Raw genomic sequence first — 22,335 nt, 5'->3', positions numbered from 1 at the left:
CCTGGGTGGGTTTCAGTCTCCTAATGATTCTGATATCTCTGACCTTCTGACTGTTCAGAACAAATCTCCCATCTTCTAACAGCCATAGATTACTTAATGCCCATGTAATCCATCAGCAGAGATAAGTAAAGCTTACTGGGAGAATGGGGAGGCAGGAAAGTCCAGTGACACTCTGCCATTATGAGAAGGTCAAAGGTTCGATCTGTACAACACTGAACATTGTGATCATCAGCTGCTGAAGTGTCCTTCAGTAAGAACCTGCATGCCCATGCAGCCCACTCACAGTGATTCAATCTCTATTGGAAGATCTGCAGAAGGATTTTTTTTTTTAAAGTCTAACAATAAGTTAGTGGGTCAGTGTATTTGTGTGTGTGTTTGTTTGTCTTTGTTAAAAAGAAAGCTTTATCGAGCCAGATGGATTAGAGACTGAGATGGATAATGGACAGTGCATGAGCTGTCCTCTGACCTAATGGTGTGTGTGTGTGTGTGTGTGTGTGTGTGTGTGTGTGTGTGGCTACATGCTCATACTTGGGGTACGCTTGTGTTCTTCTGAGCATACTTATGTGAACACAGACATACTGGAAGAGACCTTGATACAAGGAAGAGATATGGAGACAGAGAAAGGCATTAAGTGGAGATGGAGAGGAAGAGAGAGGAAGAGAAGAGAAAGGGAGAGAGGGAGGGTAGGCAGGGAGATTGGGTCATAGACAGGCCGGGTCTGGGTGACAGCTGTTGCAGCAAGAGTTTATCAGATTAAATCTGACCATCTCCGCTGTGGGAGGGAGGGACCCAGTTAACTGATGCCCCAAAGACACAGACACACACTCACACACACACACACACACACACACAGAAACACCTCCGTGAACACATTTTAGACTTTGTACTTTGAGCTGCTTTGGTCAAATGTAATAAATAGTTGCTCATTACATGATAAACAGCCTAAATCACAACTGTTAGGGAGAAAAACAACCTCTCCTGATGAATATTTACACTGTGTATTAACCCAGTTTCCCTGTAAAGGTTGTCTGGTGTGTTGTGTAGTCACTGGAGGGAAGGTGACAAATCATATGTCAAGACTGAAAATCTGAAGTGTCTGCTGAACAGTGGCTTGTCACTATTGTGTCCAGAGAGAGTTCACCACCAACCGTAAATGTCTTCCTCACCTCCACTCTCCGAAACCAAAACATGATACAGTACCTGGATGTGAAATTAACATAAACCCGAACATGAGATTTCACTTCCACTCAGACTGGTTTTCTTTTTGGGCAGTGATAATTAGAATATGAAATGTTTTAGATGAGATGATCTGAACATTCATTATCAGATGCCTGTCAAACTGTGCATATAAAACCATACTGATCCCAGCCATTATTCACTGATGAGTTCTGATGGCTTAAACAGGAGCAACATTTCCTCTTGAGGATGAGGGCTGTGGATGAAGTCAGACAGGTTCAAATCTGGCCCTGTTAACAGCTGTGGAGAGCACAGCTGCCCTATAAACACCATCGGCCCCAAGGAGCCGAACATATTTATTATTTTTCGTAAAGTTAAAGTTTCTTACATGAACTACTCCTGCAGTTACTGCAGTTGTTTGCATACAAACAATGAATGTTTGCTGTAAATATTGTTAAGCACTCAAGAAACACAGTTTATGATGTGAGTGTTTAGTTCTCCTGTTCAAAATCTGCTGCAGTTTCCTCCATTATAAAATTAGGTTGGATTGAGGTGATGTTACAGATACATGTACTGTCAGACCTCCCACAGCTACAGCGGCGCCTCTGCTTTGACTTTGCAGTTCTCTTTTATGAATGTGCTATTTAATTTGATTCACTTACCAAATTATTTTGGGAGATGCCCCTGGCCACTGCGAGATTAACCCCCTCTGAGAGGTTGTCTCAGGAGTTACCTCGAGATCAGGTGCTAAATTACTTTTTCAGTATCCATTTTCCTTTCCTCTGCTGCAATTTAAGAATCTGCACATGAACATGAGATTATATTCTTTTTTCAAGTCAAGTCAATTCATGTCAATTTATATATATATAGTGCCAATTCACAACAGAAGTTATCTGGAGGCACTGTACATGTAGAGCAGGTCTAGACCATACTCTTTATATTATAAAATTTACAAAGAGAGACCATTCCCACCATGAACATGCACTAAGCGACAGTGGCAAGGAAAAACTTTTTACATTCAGTCGTGTTTATTTGAGACTGAGAAGGAACAGAAATGAGTGACAACTATTTAAACTATGAGTCAGGCTCTGCCTCTTATTCATAACAACCCGTCCTTTTGGCTGTGTTGGATTCTGGCCTGTTTTCTCTTCCTGTGGGTGCAGAAATTGCTTTTATGATGGATTTCTCCCTGTATGATTGTTAAACATCCGCCCAAAATGGTGTCTTTACAAAGCCCTTTCTTTTTGATTCTGCGGGTCAAGGCTCGTGGTCTACACTGTTGAAATCTTTTTCTTTTACCAGTCTCCATTGTAGCTCTTAAAGCAACATCGGTTTGACTGTGTAAATATTCGAAATGCAAATCTTTTGACGTGGATTTCCCCTTTAACCCTCATTTATTTTCAAATGAATGGATGACAGAAACTATTCCTTTGCCTTTTTGATGTCTATAAAAGAACAAAAATTGCAGTATAATTTCTCCCAAGGGCAGAGCATCATTGCCATTGCCTCTCCTCCACCCAGCCCCCATCTCAACCATGAGCCATTGCCTTGGGCAAGCAACCACAGTTCACAGCAATTAGACATACCCAGAATCCTAATTTATACAATTTAATTTAATTCAATTCTCAATTTATTCAATTATTGTATAACACAGACCCTGCTTCGACTGCCCAACCTCCCCTCCTCCATCCCTGTCATGTCCAAACCCCCACCAATCTCCTACACGTCACTTCCACCGCTGCTGCACTTGACAGGCGCATTTGCAACTGTTTTGGGAAATTAATTGAAGGGGCACAGTTCAGAAAATGCTCCACATGTTGAATCCAGCAGAATGCTGAGTCTCTGCTGTTGAGAGATTATTCCACACTAGCAGCCACAGTGATATCTGCTGCTTGCCTTCAGTCTCGCGCTCTTACTCATACTAAATCAATTTAAGTGCGGCGCTGTTTCCATTGAGTCCATGTGTGCTTGTTCATCGAAATTTTAGAAATGGCTATTAGAACATGCAGGAAGTCTGAGTACATCCAATAATTCTCTTTAGCACTCTGAAATACCTGCAAGTTAAAGGAAAACTACACCCTATAAAAACAAAAACACTCTACTTTTCTAGATCCATTTTGTTGGGTGGCATATTCTCAGTTTTAAGTGACATGTGAAGAAGCCAGTCATGGTCAAATACATCGGCCAATACCTGATGTTTTGATCCTCAAACACTGTCCAGCCGCCATAAATAAATGTATTAGTCTGTGGTCCCAACAAATGCATAAGAAATGCCAGATATCCCAAATATGACTTGTTCTCGCTTTAAACTGTATGAAAACATTTTAGATGCCTTAACAACTTTGTTTTTAGCTTCATTACTTTATGAAATTAGGTTTGACACTAATCCATAAAACAATAGAGCTGCAGAAAAGAGCCAGAGTCATCTCCATTTTAGCCCCAGTTAGAATAGCTCAAGATTTGAATCAAGGAAATTACAAGTCATAGGCTACAGGTATTATATAAAGCGTGTGGGCTGGTCAAACCAGCAGTGGTTCACCACCTGCCTGACTGCTCTAGCCTTCCCAGCGTCCTCTCCTTTCTCTCGCTGAGCTTTCCTGCTGAGTCAATAAGAAACTCTTTGGCTTGTGGAGGATGAAAATACCTCAAAATAGAGCATCTTAGCTTCCATGCCGCCAAGATATGGGCTGCGTGAGCGCTGTGTTAAATCTGTTGACATGAATGTGTCAGAGGCCCAGATGAAGCGGACGTCACACCCGAATGCATCTCCTCCTCGCATGGAGAGAGGAGATAAATCCGCTGCTTGTTGACTGTCGGTTGAGATCGGGGGGGTATTAATGTTTCACAGCCCACTGTACTGTATTGTCAGTGTTTCTTTTATCTTTTGTTTTGCTCGCTGCTGTCTTGAGTGAGCGTCGGTGGTTCACAAACACACACAATAATGCATACACACACTCATGTAGACAGGTAAACACAGTTACACTTTCTGAAACTCTTGTCACACACAGCTCTTGTGAAAACACAACACATTCTTTGTCACACATCCCATTTGCATCTGATATTAACATGGCATCTGTGTCTGTATATCTTTTCTGGGGGAGGAAAAACAGATGTCAATACAAACTCCACTAGCAAAAAGCTACATCCCATACAGCAGTACCTTGATCTACAGCCTTTTTTTTCTCCCTGGACATATTTATGACATAATGAACTTAAAGACAGCATGTGACATGTTGCCAACAATATTGGTACGCAAGTGTTGTTTGAGCACAGTGTCTCGGTGCTCACCTCAAACCCTTATCTTATCAGTCTGCTTTCTGTCGGCCTCTTTTGTCTCTGTTGTCTCTTATACACACACACACACACACAGGTCTTTGTTTTTCGTGTGGTACACAATTACACTCCACCAGTGTATTAATCAACACTGGGGGGGACAACATGTCCTCGGGTCCCCTGTTGCAATTATTTGCATTCTTGATGAAATGCAAAGGTCCATGATGAAATGTGACTGTATTGGCGAGGGATGTCACTGATTAATCGATTAATCAATCGATTAACTGATTAATTGCTGTTACTACTTGAATCAGATTTATTAACCAACAATGTAGAAAACAAGGATGTGTGGTTTTGCTACAAGGTGGGACCCATCATTGTTTAATGGGATGGGTTTACACTTGTGTTTGATGATCCATAAAGGCTGCACAACCATAAATGAAGGTACCTTTGTGAAACAAGTTGTAGCATGGCTTTCTGTGCTCACTGTTGCGTTGATGAACACTGCAGCATAAAGTCATGAAAAATACCACATGGCTGTCTGGCTGTTTGTCTGGCTGTCTGAGGCTCATGCTAATGCCAAACTGGACTAGATAAAGTTTTACTTTTTGATTTTATCATTTATTCATTAGATACGATGAACAGTGCACAAGTTGCTCCCATCATGTAGACAAGGTTGTGTACTTTGTTGAAGGCTCTTGTTAAGGGAAAAATGCATCAGGCTTAGTTTTAACTGTGAGATAATGTCCAACATGTTGAGTATGTCCTGCAGTGAAGCCTGAGAATTGCGCAGCACTGTTTACATTATTTGATACTTTGAATTTTGTCTAGCTAGTCATTTAATAGATGGGCCCTGCAATTGTAAAAGCAGTTATTGTTTGGTGTTACTTACTTATACTTAACCTAGCTTGATTTTACTTAATCTGTTATTGAAATTTTTAATTGAGTGGTCCATGGTTAAACCGTTATATTACTGTTTTTCATTCATTGTTAACAATTAACCAAGTGTTATTGTGTTCCTAGTATTCCAGATAATACAGTATATTCAGATACAGATCACATGTTACTACCATGTTATTATCAGTTGACTGATTGATCTAAGGACACTGGATATATTTGAAATAATATAGAGTGGCAAAGTGGTAAGAATTATTTTGAGTGTTCAGTTTTCCAGAAGTCCTGTTTATTTTCTGCATTGACAAAGGTTATTACTTCTAAAGCTTGTGTGGACACAAAACTCACCTGATGGTCATCAGTAAAAAAGATGAACAACTGCAAAACATAAAGAGAAAAGTTCTCTGAGCTTAAAATTCAGCTGTATGCTCCCCATCATTTATCTGTTTTCCCACCCCAGTAGCAAATCACCATGTTCCTTTAACTTGAATAAGCTGAATTCAGTGTAGCACTTCTCTATAGCACTCTCCCTCTCTCCCTTCCCTCATTCTTCAATCTCCCCTTTCTGCTGCTTTCGCTCAGTCCCTCTGTCTTCCCTTTCTCTTTCTTCCTCATTAAACTTTGTTCCTCTCCCCCTCTTCTCATTTTAATCTCTTCCTCTCTCTTTCTGGTTATCCACCAATTTACACTTCATCTCACCCTCTCTCGCTCTTCTCTTTATTTTCTGTCTTGCACACTTTCTTTCCTCATTTCCATGTTTCCTCTCCATCCCTCTCTGTTATTTAATTCCTCGCTGCTGTTGCCCTCAGTCCATTTTCACATTTCCACCTCATGCATTTACTCCAGCCTACCTTCTGTTATCCCCCTTTCTCTCACTCTATCAAGCCTCCTCTTTTTCCCTTTCTCTTTTTATTCTCAGGGGCGTCCCTGACCCCATTCATTCATCTCTCTTCAAGACAGTGGATCCGCTCACAGCGATTACTCTACATGCTCCGCTCTCTCTAACATCCTGTCCCTGTGTTTTCCAACCACTTTCAACCCCCCCCCCCCGTTTTATCCTTCCTCCCTTTCTCTCGCTCTCCTCACTCTTTTGTCTCGCTCCAACCTATCGCCCGAGGGGAATGATTGACAAGCAAGCGGGGGTCCTGTAAGGGGGAGTTTCTGATTGGTGGTGAGATGAAAAGGATAAAGCCTCTTGGACCTGCCCTGACTGCACTGCAAAAACAGAAGAAAAAAAAAGATTCACTGTAATTTGCGCGGTGCTCAGTGTAACAGAGCATTCACATCAAGCATGTTTGAAGTGGTGTCTTTTGAACTCAGGTAGTGTTTGCAGCTTTAGTTTGCTGGGTTTGTCCAGGTGAGAACAGTGCCATCTGCAACTCTGATAACAATGTACCAAACTGATCAATGATGAAAACGGAGTTATAGTAGGTGTCCCAAACAGGTCAACAGAAACTCATGGGTGCAAAGTTTTAAAAGACTTGCAACTTGAGTGGCTACGACTCCAAGAATTGAACAGCTTCCCTCATTTTTACCAGGAAATATCATTTGAACAAATGTTGTTATCAGGAACCTGTCACACGATTTTTAAATTGAATCAGTAGGGAAGTAGTACCACAAGCCTACATGATCATTCATAGCAGTATGTTCCGCATGTGAGCAGAAATAGGTTTTATTTGGGCTTCAAATTTAAAACACAGACACTTTTAATATCAAAATTAGTTCATTATTCAATATTCTGTTAAAAAACAGAGGAATGCTTGTTTTAGATTTAGGCATAATCCCAACATGGAGAAAACTACAATCATACAACACTTGAAAGAAGGATCATCTGCACTCTTTTAAGACAGCTGTGATGTAGTTCATTAGGACTGATGACGTAAGAATAGGAGACAACCCTAAATCCAAAGGGTTTATGGGTATGAAGAGGCAGATGTTGGCATCTGGCAGCCAGCAGTTCCTCTTGAGCACAACAATATGAGCGGAGGATCCAAACCACGATGCTCACGTTCGGCTACTTTCTACTTTACCTTCATGAACACCAAAGAAGAGGAGTGTTGAAATGTACATCACACTTTGCTGGTGTTCAAAACAGCCGATTAAAAGACTACAGTCCCTCACTTTTTAGCTTGAGCTTTTTTGCAGTGCATCTGGCTGGGTTCAAGACTTTCTTGCCAGTGGATCGGAAACCTGTCCAAACATCGCCACCGTGTGGTGAACCTGGTGCACTGCAGTGGCATGACATCATAGCTCTTCATGCCTTCCAGTCTGTTAAAGCTGTGGTAAATGTCACGAGTTGTGAGCTTCATGAGAGATCACAAATCCAAAGACGGCGCACACATGACAAAGTGTGGGCAACATTTGGAAAGCATAGAGCACACACCCTGACATATGGCATGCATCTTCACAACACACATGAAAATATATGGTAGGAAAAACTGTTTGCATGAAAGAGCATTTGTCCTGTGCTCACACACACACAAGAAAGTCAGACACACAAACAGGACTGAGAGAGAGCATTTGCAGTGCAACCATGCTCAATAATCGAATATTCAAACTGAAGAAATCTCTTTGTGAATTTAACTCATGTAAATGTGAAGAAACATTGAGTGAAAAGCTCCAGAAACAGATGTGTTGTTGCTCTTGATAAACACACAACAGACCCCCAGAGCAGATGATTCCCCAAATGAGAAAATCTAACAGTGACCTCTTTTTCACCTGACTCATGCATCTGCGCATGCACACACACACACACACACACACACACACACACACACACACACACACAGCACCTCTGAACACACCTCCCTTTGAGACTTAAATCCACCTATCCACCTGTCTCCAGCTGTATCAGCCAGAGAACAGTGTGTGTGTGTGTGTGTGTGTGTGTGTGTGCGCGCGCGTGTGTGTGTGTGTGTGTGTGTTGGTAGTTGTGTGGGGGTATAACAGGATAGACAAAGGGAAAAAACAAGGATGAGTCAGCATATTTGTGTATTTGTCTTCATGTGACTGTGTAAATAAGTGCCTCTAAATTAGGGCACACATACTCTATACAAGAGTAACTATGATGTTATGTACAAGTTATATACACAGAGATGACAGCAAGACATTTTGTAATAGTCTAATTTGTTTTTTGACAGTGATACAAGTTTTCACATTATGCAGAGTTGTGAATCTGTGACGAGATCTAACATCAGGGAAATGCTCTGCTTCACATAAGTTTTTCACTAAATCAGCCTTTAAGAATTTGAAACCAAGAGTAGTCCAAGAGAAGTCTCAAGTCCTAGTTGGCAAATTGCAGTTAACAAGTCTTTCAGGCTTGAATGTTGACCATAAAAATTAAGGGGCACCTGCATATTTCCTTGGAAAGCTGTGTCAGCAGTGATCTTTACATAACTATGCAAGGACCTACCAAGTGTCATAAAGTTAAATCCATGTCAAGCCTCTGTAAATGGTTATTATAAGTTCACAAGAGTCTGACTGGTGACCTCATCAATAATGACAGATAATATTGTTTGTTTGTTTTTTAATTAAGCCTGTGCGAATGTTAGATTCAAAATGTAGTTATACCTGCTTGTATGCTCATTTCTAAATCCTTCATATACTTAAAAAAAACATTTTGTAACAGCTTTATTTTAAGAAAACGAGTATTTGCTAAAAGAGGACATATGTGAATTGTAAAGTCATATGCGTGCGGGCGTGTGCGTGAATTTGTGAACTATGTTGTCTGTAACAGAGACAGCTGACTGCTGCTCATTACTGCAGGTCAGGACAGGTTGTGAGGAGGAGGAAACACATCAGTAAAGCGCTCTGTGGGATCACCACATTTATTGGTTGTCGCTCATCATTTACAGCTGTAAACGTCAGAGGAGTTTGTTCTGTTATTTCAAATTAAATCTAAAAGTTAGAGGTTATTTTTGATCTTGTTTACATCCAAATGGGCCTTGCACCCCAGGCTTTGGAGATTTGTGAAATGGACTGTCAGTTGCTCTCTGTGTGCTGTTTTGGCAGGAAGATGCATCAGGACTGCGTGGGCTTGGACCATGTCTCACTCTCTGCACCGTCTTAGAAGAAATGCTGGATAAAGAAGAAGAAGCTGACAGCCTGAACAGGTGGAAGGTATCCTGTCCCTGGAAACACCAGAAAACAACTTCTCCTATTTTAAAGTTCTGCCTGTAAACTTACAGATGACACGAAGACACTGAGATACAAACTTGAACACAGATGCAGATGCATGCTTACAGTGAATTGAATATTTCCAATATTTGTGATTTTACAGTATCATATGGATGTAATTATTTAGTTAAATCTTTACATGAATACTTAAAAACAGTTTTGCTTGTAGCACTAAGCCCACAGAGAAATATCGCCGGACTCTGTAGTTCCCCTCAACTCTATCAGTGTTTAGTTTCCAGCCCCGTCACTGCTCTTATCAGCATTGTTTTTAGCTCCAACAGGCAATTTTATTCAGCCTTAAAAACCCACTGTGGTCTACCTGTTCAGCACACAGCCAGCAAGTTAGCAAGAAACATAACTAGCTGGTGAACACATTCCCTCAGGAGAACAAAATAGATATAGAATAGAGTCAGCATTGGACCTGCATTTGCCAGGTGTCCCAAAACACAACTTCAAATGAAAACTAATGTCACTCCATATCTGTTAGACGTGTAAACAAGGCATTTCTCATGATTTTTTCATTCACAGCTTATAAGCTAATCAAACATATTTCAAATATACTGGTGTTTAAATCACAAAAAGGGTGAGTTTGTGGAAAGTGACACTTTTCACTGACACAATGATTACTCTGATGCTGTGAGGCTACAAAATGTACCAAAGAAATCATCTGAAAGAACAAACAACTTAAAAAAAAAAGACAGACTCCAGCTTCATAATGGTTTCAGGAAAAATACCACTATAACCTCATCATCCTCTTATCATCTCTGCCATTGTTATAAGTTGAATATAATGATCTTGTAGTGAATAATTAAAATTTTAATTCCTTCATTGTTTAATTGAGCTAATTGGGAATCAGCTGAGCAGGATTACTGTAGACATTAATCAATAACATCCTGTTACAATCCTCTCTCCATGAAATTAAGAGGCTCTAGTAATTGCCTGCATGGTCTCCTATATCTAGCGATACATGCTAATTGGTGCTAGTGACCTTAAACATGGTGAAATTCTCCACTAATAGCATTATTATTATTGTTAAGGCACACAAGTGAGTGTCTGTGTCGCTCAGTTAATTAAAACAACCAGTTATTATAGTTATCATAAAACTATTATGTCTTCCAAATTGTGCCTGACTCTTTGTTTCTCTCCGACACTGTGTGAATAAACCAAAATGTCACACATTTAAAAAGTCAACAGGTTGGTGGAGTTAGAAATAATTTATTGATCCCACACATGTACAAGTAGCATAGCTTGGAAAGTGCAGATTTGATTCAATGCTGAGAAAAAGGTTGCAGGTGAGACATACATTTTAGCTGTGTGTGTGTATGTGTGTTAGGATTAGATTTAGTGTTATGTGACATAGATAATGCTAAATTTAAACTGTATATACTGAATATCTGTACTGGTCCAACCACAATCATCCCGCAAATGCAGGACCTTCTGAAATAGTACATTTCAAATTAAACTCCACATTTACCATCTGTTTCATGATCACACAGTTCTCTTCCTTCTCTACCTTCCAAGCTTTGTTTTTTTCTTTCTCACTGGATGAAAATAGAGAACAATAAGGGAACAAACGAGGGAGAACTTATGGGTAAATCTGGAGGACAGATGGGGAATTAGAGAGAAACTGGACCAGCAAGGGAATGTAAGAACCAAGGAGGGAAGAAAATGAGGCATGAAAAAATGGCATAAGAGGAAATGAAATGAGAGGAAAAAGAAGAGGAGTCTGGATACATCATAAATACATTATATATCAGGTTTTATAGACTCATGATCACACATTTGCATAACTTATAAAGTTAGTGGGGGTTTCCAGTTTGCTGGTTTACTCACCAAAACAAGAATCAAAGTGACGTTGCATTACAGTAGATGAAATATACAGTCCATAGGTCTGAGTATGGGACACACTACACCGTCCAGGATACATGTGCATTTACAAAGTCAGCAGAGGGGCTCATGGTTATACACTGTATAACCATTTCTTGTAAGCAAATAAAACCATTCACAGGATCCCTGCCCCAGACAATTAATTGAAATAAATCAGTTTTAGATTGTGATAAAATCACAGAAAATCTGAGCAGAAATGTGATGCCACCCACAGACTTCTCAATTAGGCTCAGGTTTTCAAGAAGCAAATCCTTGGCTTGTAATCAGCCATTAATCATGACTTCCTTTTATAAATGAGCTCTAAAGGAGGGAGGTGATGATCGGCAGAAGAGAGGAAAGAAAACACAGAGTTAGAAATCCAAGTGAGAGGAAGGGATATACAAAGAGGAAAAGGGAAAAAACAAATGGCATGTCACATTACCAGGGTTACATCTACAGTGATGGATCACTGTTAACAGCATACTCTGGATATCCGTGTGGCGTGTGGGTTATTGTTGTATCTATGTGGCCTAAGGGCAGTGTGCAGCGATGGAGCACAGGGGGATTTATCTATAGAATAACAGTATCAGTATGTACATCTGTCTGACGCGGGGGCCAGAGACAAACACACAGCGAGAGAATCTGTCGTGGTTATTTCAAATTCTGCAGATGGGAAAGACACAGACACTGTATGTGGACAGATGTGTGTAGGAGTAAGTTTGGCAGCATTATTTAGATTCAGACGGGCGAATATCAAGAAGGGTCATAAGCTATAGAGAGATTTCTCAGGATACAAAATGTAAATACTGTAAATGTTACCAGCTGCAAAGCTGTGTATCGTTGCCAAAGGGATTTTTATTTGAGTTCAGGACTATGACTTTTTTTACTACTGAAAACAGGAGAAAAGATAGTGATGACGTTTGTCATAAAGCCGTATTAGATGACTTATTCATAACTTCCTTAAAAGCATTATTTTTGTTTTGGCAACTCTTGACTCAGTTATTAAAAACATTTGGTTTTCCAGAAATCTGTTTGAAGAAAATTAATCAGAAGAACTTTAACATCCAGAACCTGTAGCACTATACGGCAGCACTATATAACAGTATATAATTTAGTAGAGAATAAAGAGATACACAAGAGCTCTTACTAGAGAGGTGGAAGCAAGGATGGAAGAGGGGATGGAGAAAAGAATGAGAAATGGGTGAAGGTCAGAGATGTTGAGGCCCGAGGGGTGAAAACATGGCAGCACGAGAAACACATCACAGACATGAACATACTGTACATCCAGATACATTGGGACAGTATAAGGTAAGAAATGAATGTTCTTCATCCTGCATCTCTCCTGCTTTAATACTGTGGTGATTACAGTGGCAGTTAACAAGACAGTTACTGTGAATAAATCAGCATATTGTAAACAGCCCCTTCCCTTTACTGTACTAAATAAAAAGTTAAAAAAAAAAAAAAAACTCCATTAAAAAAATCCATCGAGGATTCAGGAACAAACAACATTTCATGCAGTGAGAAGTGAATTTGTAAGATATTTGATCTTTGTGTACGACACAACTGTTTTGTTTCAATGTAAGATCACCACTTAAAAAAAAAAAAAAACACACTTACTTACAAAATAATGTAAAGCAGAAAGTTAAAACAAGTTATGGCACATTTCAACAAACAGTAGGTAACTGAAATGGCAACAAACACATTTCCCTTTTCAGAGATACTGAAGGATCAACTTTAGCTCATCACTTTTTCCCTCCCCAAATTTATAAATAACATTTTTGGCATAAAATTCTTCATATATATTATTTTTATGCCATTTCATGCATCTCCTAACATCTTGGCACGAGGTCCTAAATGCTGCTAACGTCCTGTTTTTGATACAGATGTTTATCTGGTACATGTTGTTTGATACTGAACATTTGTGATTTGTTAAGCAGGACAACTAAAAAACTAATCTGAGGGCCCTGAATAATCATATGAACTGCAATTAAGACTCATTATGGAGAATATATATTCTGTACAGGTCTACAGTTGTTTTTAAACTGACAAATATTTGTATGCCATTGATAAATACAAGGTGATTAACACACATAAACTGGACTCTCAACAACAAAGCCTCATAAAAAGTACAATTTTTTTTTTCCCAGGCAGTGACTAAGACATTAATATGTGTTTCAAAGAAGAGAGAGCCTGTTACTCACATTAAGGGGGAGGAGGATACTGAGATAATCATAAGGCAATTTAGAAAATTCAGAAAGTCCTACTACAGTGTAGGTGGGACGTCAAGACTTTTGGCACCAAAATCATACTAAGTTTTGTAGGTTGTTAGGCTAAAGAGTATATGAATGTACTGTATGGTCACATGATTAGAGCAGAATTTATAATTACAAAGCTTCAACAGGAAAAAACATATCCCATCTTCACTAACTGAGACGCTGTAGATTTATATGGTTGATGTGGTGAAATCACCCGAATGTAGAAGCTGACCTAAACTTAAAGGAATAGTTTGACATTTTGGGAAATTTGTGTATTCACTTTCTTACTGAGAGCCAGAGGAGAAGATTGATACTGCATTTTCAGCTGGTTAGCATAGAGTAGCATAGAGACTGCAAACAGTGGGAAACAGGCTCTTTGCTTGGCTCTGTCCAAAGAATCTGCCTAACAACACCTCACCTACAAGCTCGCTACTTGATACGAGTGAACGTTCACTTGGAACTCAAAGATGAACTGAATTGAGTTTGATGGTCAAAAGCCATGGTCCTCATGGTCTCGTGAATGTGATATACCAGTAACACCCAGAGGGAATTTTATTACATCTGGTACACACATTCTCTTGGACTCAGTGATGAACTGATTAGAATTTATTGGACAAAGGTCAAAGGTCACACATTTTTGGAACTCACATACTAATTAACTGCAGCTGGACTGGTTGGCAAAGGCATACAGCTGGGAAGCAGTATGGGGGCTATGTGCCAGATCATGTCTTGGCTGGGATCAGGAGTGTCCGCTGGTTGCCTGGCAACTGGTCCAAGCGAAATTTTTTATACATAAAATGCAAAATTGTCGTTTTGACACTTTGGTTTTTGTTTAGATTAAACTATAGGGATATAACATGCTAACTGGTGAATTTAAGAAGTGCTGATCAGCAGATTTTGTTACCCAGACAACCAGTGGAGACACTAGCATGACCAAGAAATTGTTACAGAAATTATTGGACCTCCCTGTAAAGCCACAAAATTGTCATAATTGTCTACAGATTAAACACAGAAGATACAGCATATTGATGAGTGAGCTTTAGAGGTGCTGCTAGGTAGTTTTTTTTAACCTTTGGACTGTTTTCCCCCTGCTTTCAGTCTTTGTGCTAAGCTAATGCTCACAGGAGAGTCATGTCGAATTTCTCATCTAATGCTTGACAAGAAGGCAAATGAGCAGAATTCCCCAAGTATCAAAATATTTCTTTAGCAGTACAGAAACAGTGCACATTTTCTACCAGAATCAATCCACCCACATCAAGCTGAACTCACAGTGTGCAGCGTTCAAAGTTTACCAATGTCACATTATGTGATTGACAGGTAATGGCATCTTTAAAATATCCAAACAGTTACAATATGTCCAGCTACAGGAATCATTCACAATGAGCTGTAGAGGCTACATAGTGGGCAGGTAAAACAGCATTTCATAACTGACTGTAACAACGCCAGAAAAGAGGGAAAGCTAACATTGTGTCAGACAAATACATATAATTTCCAAGCAAAGTGTCTATATGATGACGCTACCATTTCAAAACATAATGTGTGTGTGTAGGTGTGTGTGTGTCTACGAGGTGGGTGGGGAGGTAGGCCTGACAGTGATCACAGGAGTAGTGAATTATGTCGAGGCTATAGTTGCCTGATGGGGGGAAGGTTAAGGGTGTCCAAAGCGCTGTGGTAGAGCTCTCTCAAGGCTCTCAGCAGATACAGACGACAAAACATCTGGTTGAAGAGATGAGGCAACGGTTCCTGGGAAAAGGGAAAGAAAGAGGAAGAATATGATGAGAACACATGTGGGAGTTGAATAGGGAAAAAGGAGGTGGGGGGGGGTGATCCAAAGAGATTTAGAGAGAGAGAGAGACACAAAAGATTAAATATTGCTAACATAGTGAACTGGTGTTACTTTTTTTGGTCAGTAATCAAATTCTAACAGCGACAAAAACTCACCAGATAGGGCAATGGGCTATTAATACACTAATCCCCTTATTGTGTTCAACAGGAAGGGGACACACACATCCAAAAACAAAAACACAGGAGCACTTAACAATCCACTTCAATGAATCTATACATGTATACAAATACTGTACAAACACAAGACATTTTTTTATGAACACAGTATCTATGACTTAATCCAGTTTAATCATTCTTATCTCCTCTATAGAAACACACACACATATGCGTCCTCACCCCGAGCACGTGGACTCTGTTGTAGTACGAGCTGAAGTCTTTACTGAGAGACACCAGAAATTTACAGATCTGAGGAAGACAAACACATTCATTCGTTACATTAACACCTCAACACCTCGACTTTGCACCCTGTCAATCGCTTATCTGTTCATCTCAATCCTCTCACCTGTTCAGTCTTAATATTAACTCTGGCTCCTCCCCCTTCGCCGTCCAGCGCTTGTCCCGATTGGTCCAGCAGCTCGGAGAACGGAATGAGGTAATTAAACAGGAGAAGCCACTCACCCTGTTGGTCACAGCACGGAGAAATGATGTCAGGATTATCACTGAAATGTCACTGTCAGGATTTATACGTTTTTATAATCTGACATATTCTTAGGAAAAATTAAAACAAGAGAAAACAGAGGAAAGGGGAAACACATAAGCACAATACAGACCACAGTAAAATAGCAATATAAAGTGGTACCTCCTCTTTCAGAGCAGAGAAATCTAACTGGGAGCCTTCAGGGATTTCTGGGTACAGACCTGTAGATAAACAATCAGACAAACTACATGAGCATACATGCCAATCTACAAATCGAATTCAAGCTGCTAATAAGTAAAAACTGAAATAATAATAAGCTTAGGGACAGTTATTACAAAATGAAAAATTATGGAGTAGCACAGCTAATTTGAGAAAAAGAGTAATTATGCTTTGATGAAAAAAAAATCTACATATTAGTGTTTAGGTGGAAATTAAAAGGCAAATACAGCTACATGACACCGGCCACACAGGATATATCTCTTGCTGACGTGAGTCCGTTTTATCACCTTAACACCACATCTTGCAATTGAGAGCAAGAAAAAGTGGTCAAAATGGATAAAGTAAATAATAAAAAATGACTGAAACATTCAGTCTCTACCACAAGTGGTCGACCAAAACAAACTACGCCTAGCAAGAAATTCTTGTGTGCAGCAACAAATCCACCACAGCCACTGTTTTCTCTGAGGTGAAATGCTATTGATCATATCCAAAAACTCATCCCATTTACTGCAGCGTTATGATGAAGGGGTGCTCGAGCCCATCTGTTGGGAAGCACTGCTGCAGAGTTACTTTTTCATTTATACTTGGAAATTTTATGTGGTACTACTGTGAGTCTTAAAAACACACACTAAATAATCTACATTGATTTTTAAAATGCTGAATAGGACAATTTTAAGAGTACAGATGGTCAATGTCAGCATTTGTGTCTCTGCATCTTTTCAGCTGAGCTCCATAACACGTTTTTTCTTGACTTTTATGAGGTTTGTCTTTGAGGTTAAGGTAATGCTGCCAGACCACAGCGGTCTGAGTTATTGGCTGTTTGTAATGTTGTTGATTATAGAAACGAAACAAAACACAAATCTCACCCTTCTCCACTCCTCTCTCGTAGCTGTCGAACAGAGTGTGAAGTCTGGCGCAGTTGTACATCACAAACACTCCTCCTCTCGGCCCTTTGGTGGACACGCCCCCTTCCCTCTGGACGTCCAGTGTCACCTAAACGGACTGCTGTCAATCATTCTGACTCGACTAATTACATCACAGAGCAAACTGAGAGGCGTTCATGACTGACAAGCATGTCAAATCAAACACAGTCACTCTTAATTAATCAATATGAATGAATTTGGGACATATAATACACACTACTGAACACACACACACACACTTAGCCCATCAGCAACTGCAGGACACATTCAGGTGCAGATGCTCAGCTGTTATGATTACTCACAGGACTGGTGTGGACCGTTGACAGCAGCTCAAATCTGACAGTGGCAGAGGTCATGACCCTGATGATGTCATCCCATGTCTGACCTACAGGAGGACAGGGCGAGTATTGCATGCCAGGTTATTCACTTCAGCGTCTCAGGTCAGTGTCATAAGGCACGTACTGACACTGACCACGTACATACACACACAGTTTCATGTGCACACACACCTTCAACTTGATCTCCATATTTCATCTCTGAGGCCTCCTTCATCTGTCCTCTTCTTAGCCTGGAGGGGGGGAAGAAGACAGACAACAGAGGCCTCATTTACACTGACAGCTGGGCTAAAAATATAATGTGATAACACAGAGATGAAGAACAGCATCATCAACACCCACTGGTGTTCTTTTAATTAAGTTTAATTACAACTGCAATTTTACAGTACGGAGAAGATCCTAGTATGAGTGTGTTTTGCAAATAATAGACATCTGTCTGGTGGAGAGCTGGGCAGGGAGAGCGGAGGCCGGGAGGAGATGGGCAGGGAAAAGGAGACAGGGATGACAAGTGGAGACAATAGAGGGAAGAGAAAAGATAGAAAACCTAAAGAAATGGTGAAAAGAGATGAGAAGACACACAACCATAGACAAAAACAGTGATGTGTCTTACTGCAGGTACTGTGCAGCAGTGAGGTGAGAACCAGGAGTCTTCACAGGCCCACACACCAGATGTCTCTGCAGACACAGAACAGAGCAGGTAAAAATAGGAACACAATGCAGTACGTGATTATATGTGCATGTGGTTACCTGTGTGTGTGTCGCTCCACTGGCTCTCCACAGCATCGCTATCTGCTGTTGGCGGAACTCATCCTGACAGGAAGTCACATGTAACGCTGTTGCCATGGCTACCTATGAACGATGCAGCAAGGATATACAAATCAATGCTTTGTTCATCTGTCACTTTTAATGACAAAAAGGAAATTGTGAGTGTGTGTGTGTGTCTGCATAGTACATATTTGTGTGTGTGTGTGTGTCTCACTGTGTGGTCGGCTGTGGCTAGGTCCAGTTGCGCCAGGTGGGAAACACTGTCTCTGTGCACTGAATGAGATATAGCGACAATCTATCATCAGCAATTATACAGTACCAACTCTCTGTTGCCCCGTTAGTATTTTCCATTCCCTAAAGCTGTGTTATCACATGAAACACCACCAAGATACTGAGGGAATAGTTCAGCATTTTGGGACTGTCATGACAGTTTGTAAAATATGGAGCTGGAGCCAGGAGACTGTTAGCCTAGCTTGACGTACAGACTGGAAGGGGGGAAACAGCTAGCCTGGCTCTTTCCTAATCACCTAACCTTACCTCTAATTTTCAAAGCTTAGAGTACTACAGGTTTCACTGTTCTGGGGTGGCAAAAGAAAATCTTAGTAACAGATATCTTAGAAACCTTGGCATATGAAACCAAATCTGGATGGATAGATGCCTATTAAAGGTACAGTGCTTTCAGAAAGTATTCAGACCCCTTACCTTTTTGTACACTTTATGGTGTTGTAAATTTAAATTTAAATGGATAAGACTGCCAATCCAGTCTACACTTACTAACCAATAGTGAGAAAAAAAATATTTTTTGCAAATCATTAAAATAAATTACAGGTTCAAGTCTTCTTGGTTACGTCTCTACAAGCTTTGCACACTTGGATTTTTTCTGGCAGAGTTGATAAAGCTCCATCAGACTAGATGTGTTGGTGAATTGGTCATTTTATCCATTTACAATGAAATATATAACATGATAAAGTGTGCTAAAAGTGAAGAGCCTGAATACTTTCTGAAGGCACTGTAAGTGTCAAAAATGTTTAAGAAACCTTTTAAGTCATCAGTAGTCAGACATGAATAAAGAAATGAATGAAGAACTAGACTGGAGGAAAGGATTGATGTAGAGAAGGCCTACTTTAGTTTGTTCAGTTGCTGTACAGCCGTTATAAGATCACACATCTCAGACCTAGCGTACATCCTGTTGACACAATTTTGCTTTTTCAATACAAAACTCAAGGAACAATAGGGTAGACCAGACAGAGGCAGCTCAGGTTTTTATGTGGCGCCAAATGACACTGACTGCATTTCTGAGGGACAATTTTCTTTAATCATACCCCCCCCATTATTTAGATAAAGAAGCTGAAGAAAAGTAGGCTATCTTTTGTTTATGTAAAAGTTTAGCACAAAGCACTCAAGTTATAACATTTGAACAAAGTGCTTCTCACACAAACTGCTTTTATCCCCTCACAACATGCAAAATGACTTAAAAGAAAAAAAGCTGCGCGGTACGAACACACCTTCAAAATACAACCAGAAACTAGCAAACATCGACTGTGCTGGATCAAAAAAATCTCACCTGTGCAGGTACCAAGGCTCGGGTCGTATCCCAGCAGTCCCTCCTCCTGGAACACTCGTTTCAGGTTGACCCTGAGCGCTCCCTCGTTCTCCCCCTCCTCCACCTTCCTTCCTCCCCCTCCGCTGGTCCTCCTGCCTCTCTCTGTTTCCCTCTCTCTGTATGGGCAGTTCTCCAGCGCCTCCTGGATCTTCTCCTCCCGCTCCTCGTTGGTCCAGTTGGCTGGAGCTGTCGGCCAATCGATTCCCAGAGCTCTGAGAAAGGTGATGATGTCGCTGTCTTCAGGAAGCGTGGGGCAATAGGATACTGAAAATCTGAGACAGGTAAAGAGATCCATGTTACACCTAAAGCTGCAACAAACAATAATTTTCATAAGCAGTTCACCTGTCTATAACTTTTTCTATGTAATTGATTCATTATTTAGTCTTTCAAAAGTCAGAAAATATTGAAAAATGCTCATTAAAGTTTCCAAGAAGGTAAAACATAAAGGAAAAAGGAATTTGTTTAGCATGAGAGTAAAGCACAGGAAGTGGATGAGATGGATTTAGGAGAGGGTCATGCTGGAATTAACTGAGACTCACCCCTGTCCTCTCAGCAGCGCCCCCATGTGGTCGGCCAACAGAACGGTCCTCAGCTGGCCCAGAGTCAGCGTATCAGGGGTGGGTGTGTTGGGTTTGGGGTGTAGCGCGGGGCAGTTGAGCACCACACAACCCTGCTTCTGACCCGAGGGCTTCAGGTAGTCCGTGGCTCCACCTGCCAGAACGGCCCTAAAGGCTGCGGCCCGGTCCACCCTCACCCTCAGCCCCTCACCCATCACCTCCCCACCAGCCACAGGGAGAACCCCATTTCCTCGAAGGGACAGAACCCTGGACATCACTGCTGGAGGGACCTGGGTGGATACAGGGAAAGATAAGAGACTTGCACGCATGCGTGACAATGACATGAGGAGGAAAGCTGAATGTACATACAAGTACCAGAGGTGTTCTGACACAGCGTACTGCAAGCATTTTTTGCACATCTGAAAAAACGTAGCCTGTTTTGCATGATCAGTCAGTAGCATTGGAAACATCTAATTTATTGCTAATAATCCATGTGCACACTGCAAATGCTCATGATACAGTGTATGCAAAAACAACATCCACCTACACAAGGTTGCATGAAAGCGCTCACAGATGCATCGTGCCAGTGGCTGAAAAAAATGCATTTGTCCTTATGACCTCACAGACTTACATGAAAAAGCCATGAAACAGGCCTTCGTGTATTTTTGCCTTAGTGTTTCCTGGCTTGCAGCTGCGCGAGAGTGTCTGACCCATATTGTATCTGCCACTCATGGGTTAATAATTGCTGCCGCAGGCTGCTAGTGTCTGGTCGATCATGATGGGGCAAAGGGGGTTTTGCCTATTTCGGTGCCTCTGAGATGTACTGGTAATTTGGAGAGGGTTGGGTGTTTTAGGAGAGATTAGTGAGGGTCCAGTCTGGTCTACTCTTCTATTTTCAGGCAGGCAGTTGAAATCAGCTGAGCGCTATTAAAACACATAGTTCCGGTCCTCTGTTCCCATTGGCCGAGTCACGTTCGAAAGAGTTGAACACCTCCGTCCACTTAAATATTATTGCGCTGAGCAAATTCACTCGCACCCTGGCAAATATCATTCATTTCACAACTGTCCGGGAACTATACCGCTTAGCGGAAGAATAACATGTAGAATTTCTTAGCATAAACAGTTTTGCGTCTTAACCCACGCCAGCTGTGGTTAAACCTGGGAGGTTGATACCGTTTAATGTCAGTCTTGTTTACAAAAATAGCTTTCAGGTGATAGCTCTCTTCGGAGCGTCTAGCAACCCCCAAAACACTGCGAAATGACAATTAAACACATTAAAATACTGGTAAACCCAACAGGTATCAGTCACACCAACCTGTCCGTCCGCATACAGCGTGTTAAGCATCGTGGTCGGCGACAGAAAGTCCCTGTTTCGCAGGTTTTTTGCGCTGCTCTCCTTGAACCAAAGCTTCTCCGGTTCGGGGAAGATCCTGTCGCCGTTTCCCCGGCTGGAATCGGGGACATTTTCACGCTTCCCCCGCAGTGCGGAGCTCAGCGCCCGGACGGTAGGGGTGATCCGGAGGGGCGAAGGCTCCTCGATATTCTCCATCACCACCCCGACACAAACAGGTGAGCTTGCTACCAGGCTATCAACACATCCACACACTGCTCATGTCTTCTGCTAAAACGCGGCCACGCTGGTCGGTGCTGACGCAGGCTGCAGAGTTACATGCGATATTCCAGTCGCACGGTTGATCACTGATCGATATTGGCTGTAAAGGAGGACCGCATATGCTGTTTTTCCTTTGTGGAACTAGTGAAGTGCAATCTGTGTTTCTGTCCAGCTGATTTTCCGTGTTGGACCAGTGGGG

At 41.1% G+C, this 22,335-nt stretch overlaps 1 protein-coding gene and 1 long non-coding RNA gene across 3 annotated transcripts in view; one reads left to right on the top strand and one right to left on the bottom strand.

Moving 5' to 3' along the window:
* The window catches only part of LOC108882557 (uncharacterized), a 26,946-nt gene extending 14,095 nt beyond the window's left edge, over positions 1 to 12,851 (top strand). The window contains exon 3 of the long non-coding RNA XR_001960811.2: positions 9,355 to 12,851. This is a non-coding gene — a long non-coding RNA (uncharacterized LOC108882557). The remainder of the gene's footprint in view (positions 1 to 9,354) is intronic.
* Positions 12,706 to 22,335, bottom strand: dalrd3 (DALR anticodon binding domain containing 3). 2 transcript variants are annotated; one of them, XM_018675107.2, is made up of 13 exons: positions 21,840 to 22,335; positions 20,507 to 20,814; positions 19,929 to 20,239; positions 18,579 to 18,637; positions 18,347 to 18,448; positions 18,210 to 18,274; positions 17,774 to 17,832; positions 17,567 to 17,649; positions 17,208 to 17,334; positions 16,285 to 16,343; positions 15,988 to 16,104; positions 15,822 to 15,890; positions 12,706 to 15,383 (listed from the first exon to the last, which is right to left on the bottom strand). In XM_018675107.2, the coding sequence occupies exons 1-13, from the start codon at positions 22,071 to 22,073 to the stop codon at positions 15,264 to 15,266; spliced, it is 1,713 nt and encodes a 570-aa protein (XP_018530623.1). In that variant the 5' UTR covers positions 22,074 to 22,335; the 3' UTR covers positions 12,706 to 15,263. The 2 variants fall into 2 exon arrangements, with proteins under 2 accessions (XP_018530623.1, XP_018530624.1); XM_018675108.2 differs by lacking the exon at positions 21,840 to 22,335 and adding an exon at positions 21,156 to 21,821.

Source organism: Lates calcarifer, linkage group LG6 (genome assembly GCF_001640805.2).
Source record: "Lates calcarifer isolate ASB-BC8 linkage group LG6, TLL_Latcal_v3, whole genome shotgun sequence".
Taxonomy (NCBI): Eukaryota; Metazoa; Chordata; class Actinopteri; family Centropomidae; genus Lates; species Lates calcarifer.
This window is presented reverse-complemented; position numbering and strand designations above follow the sequence as displayed.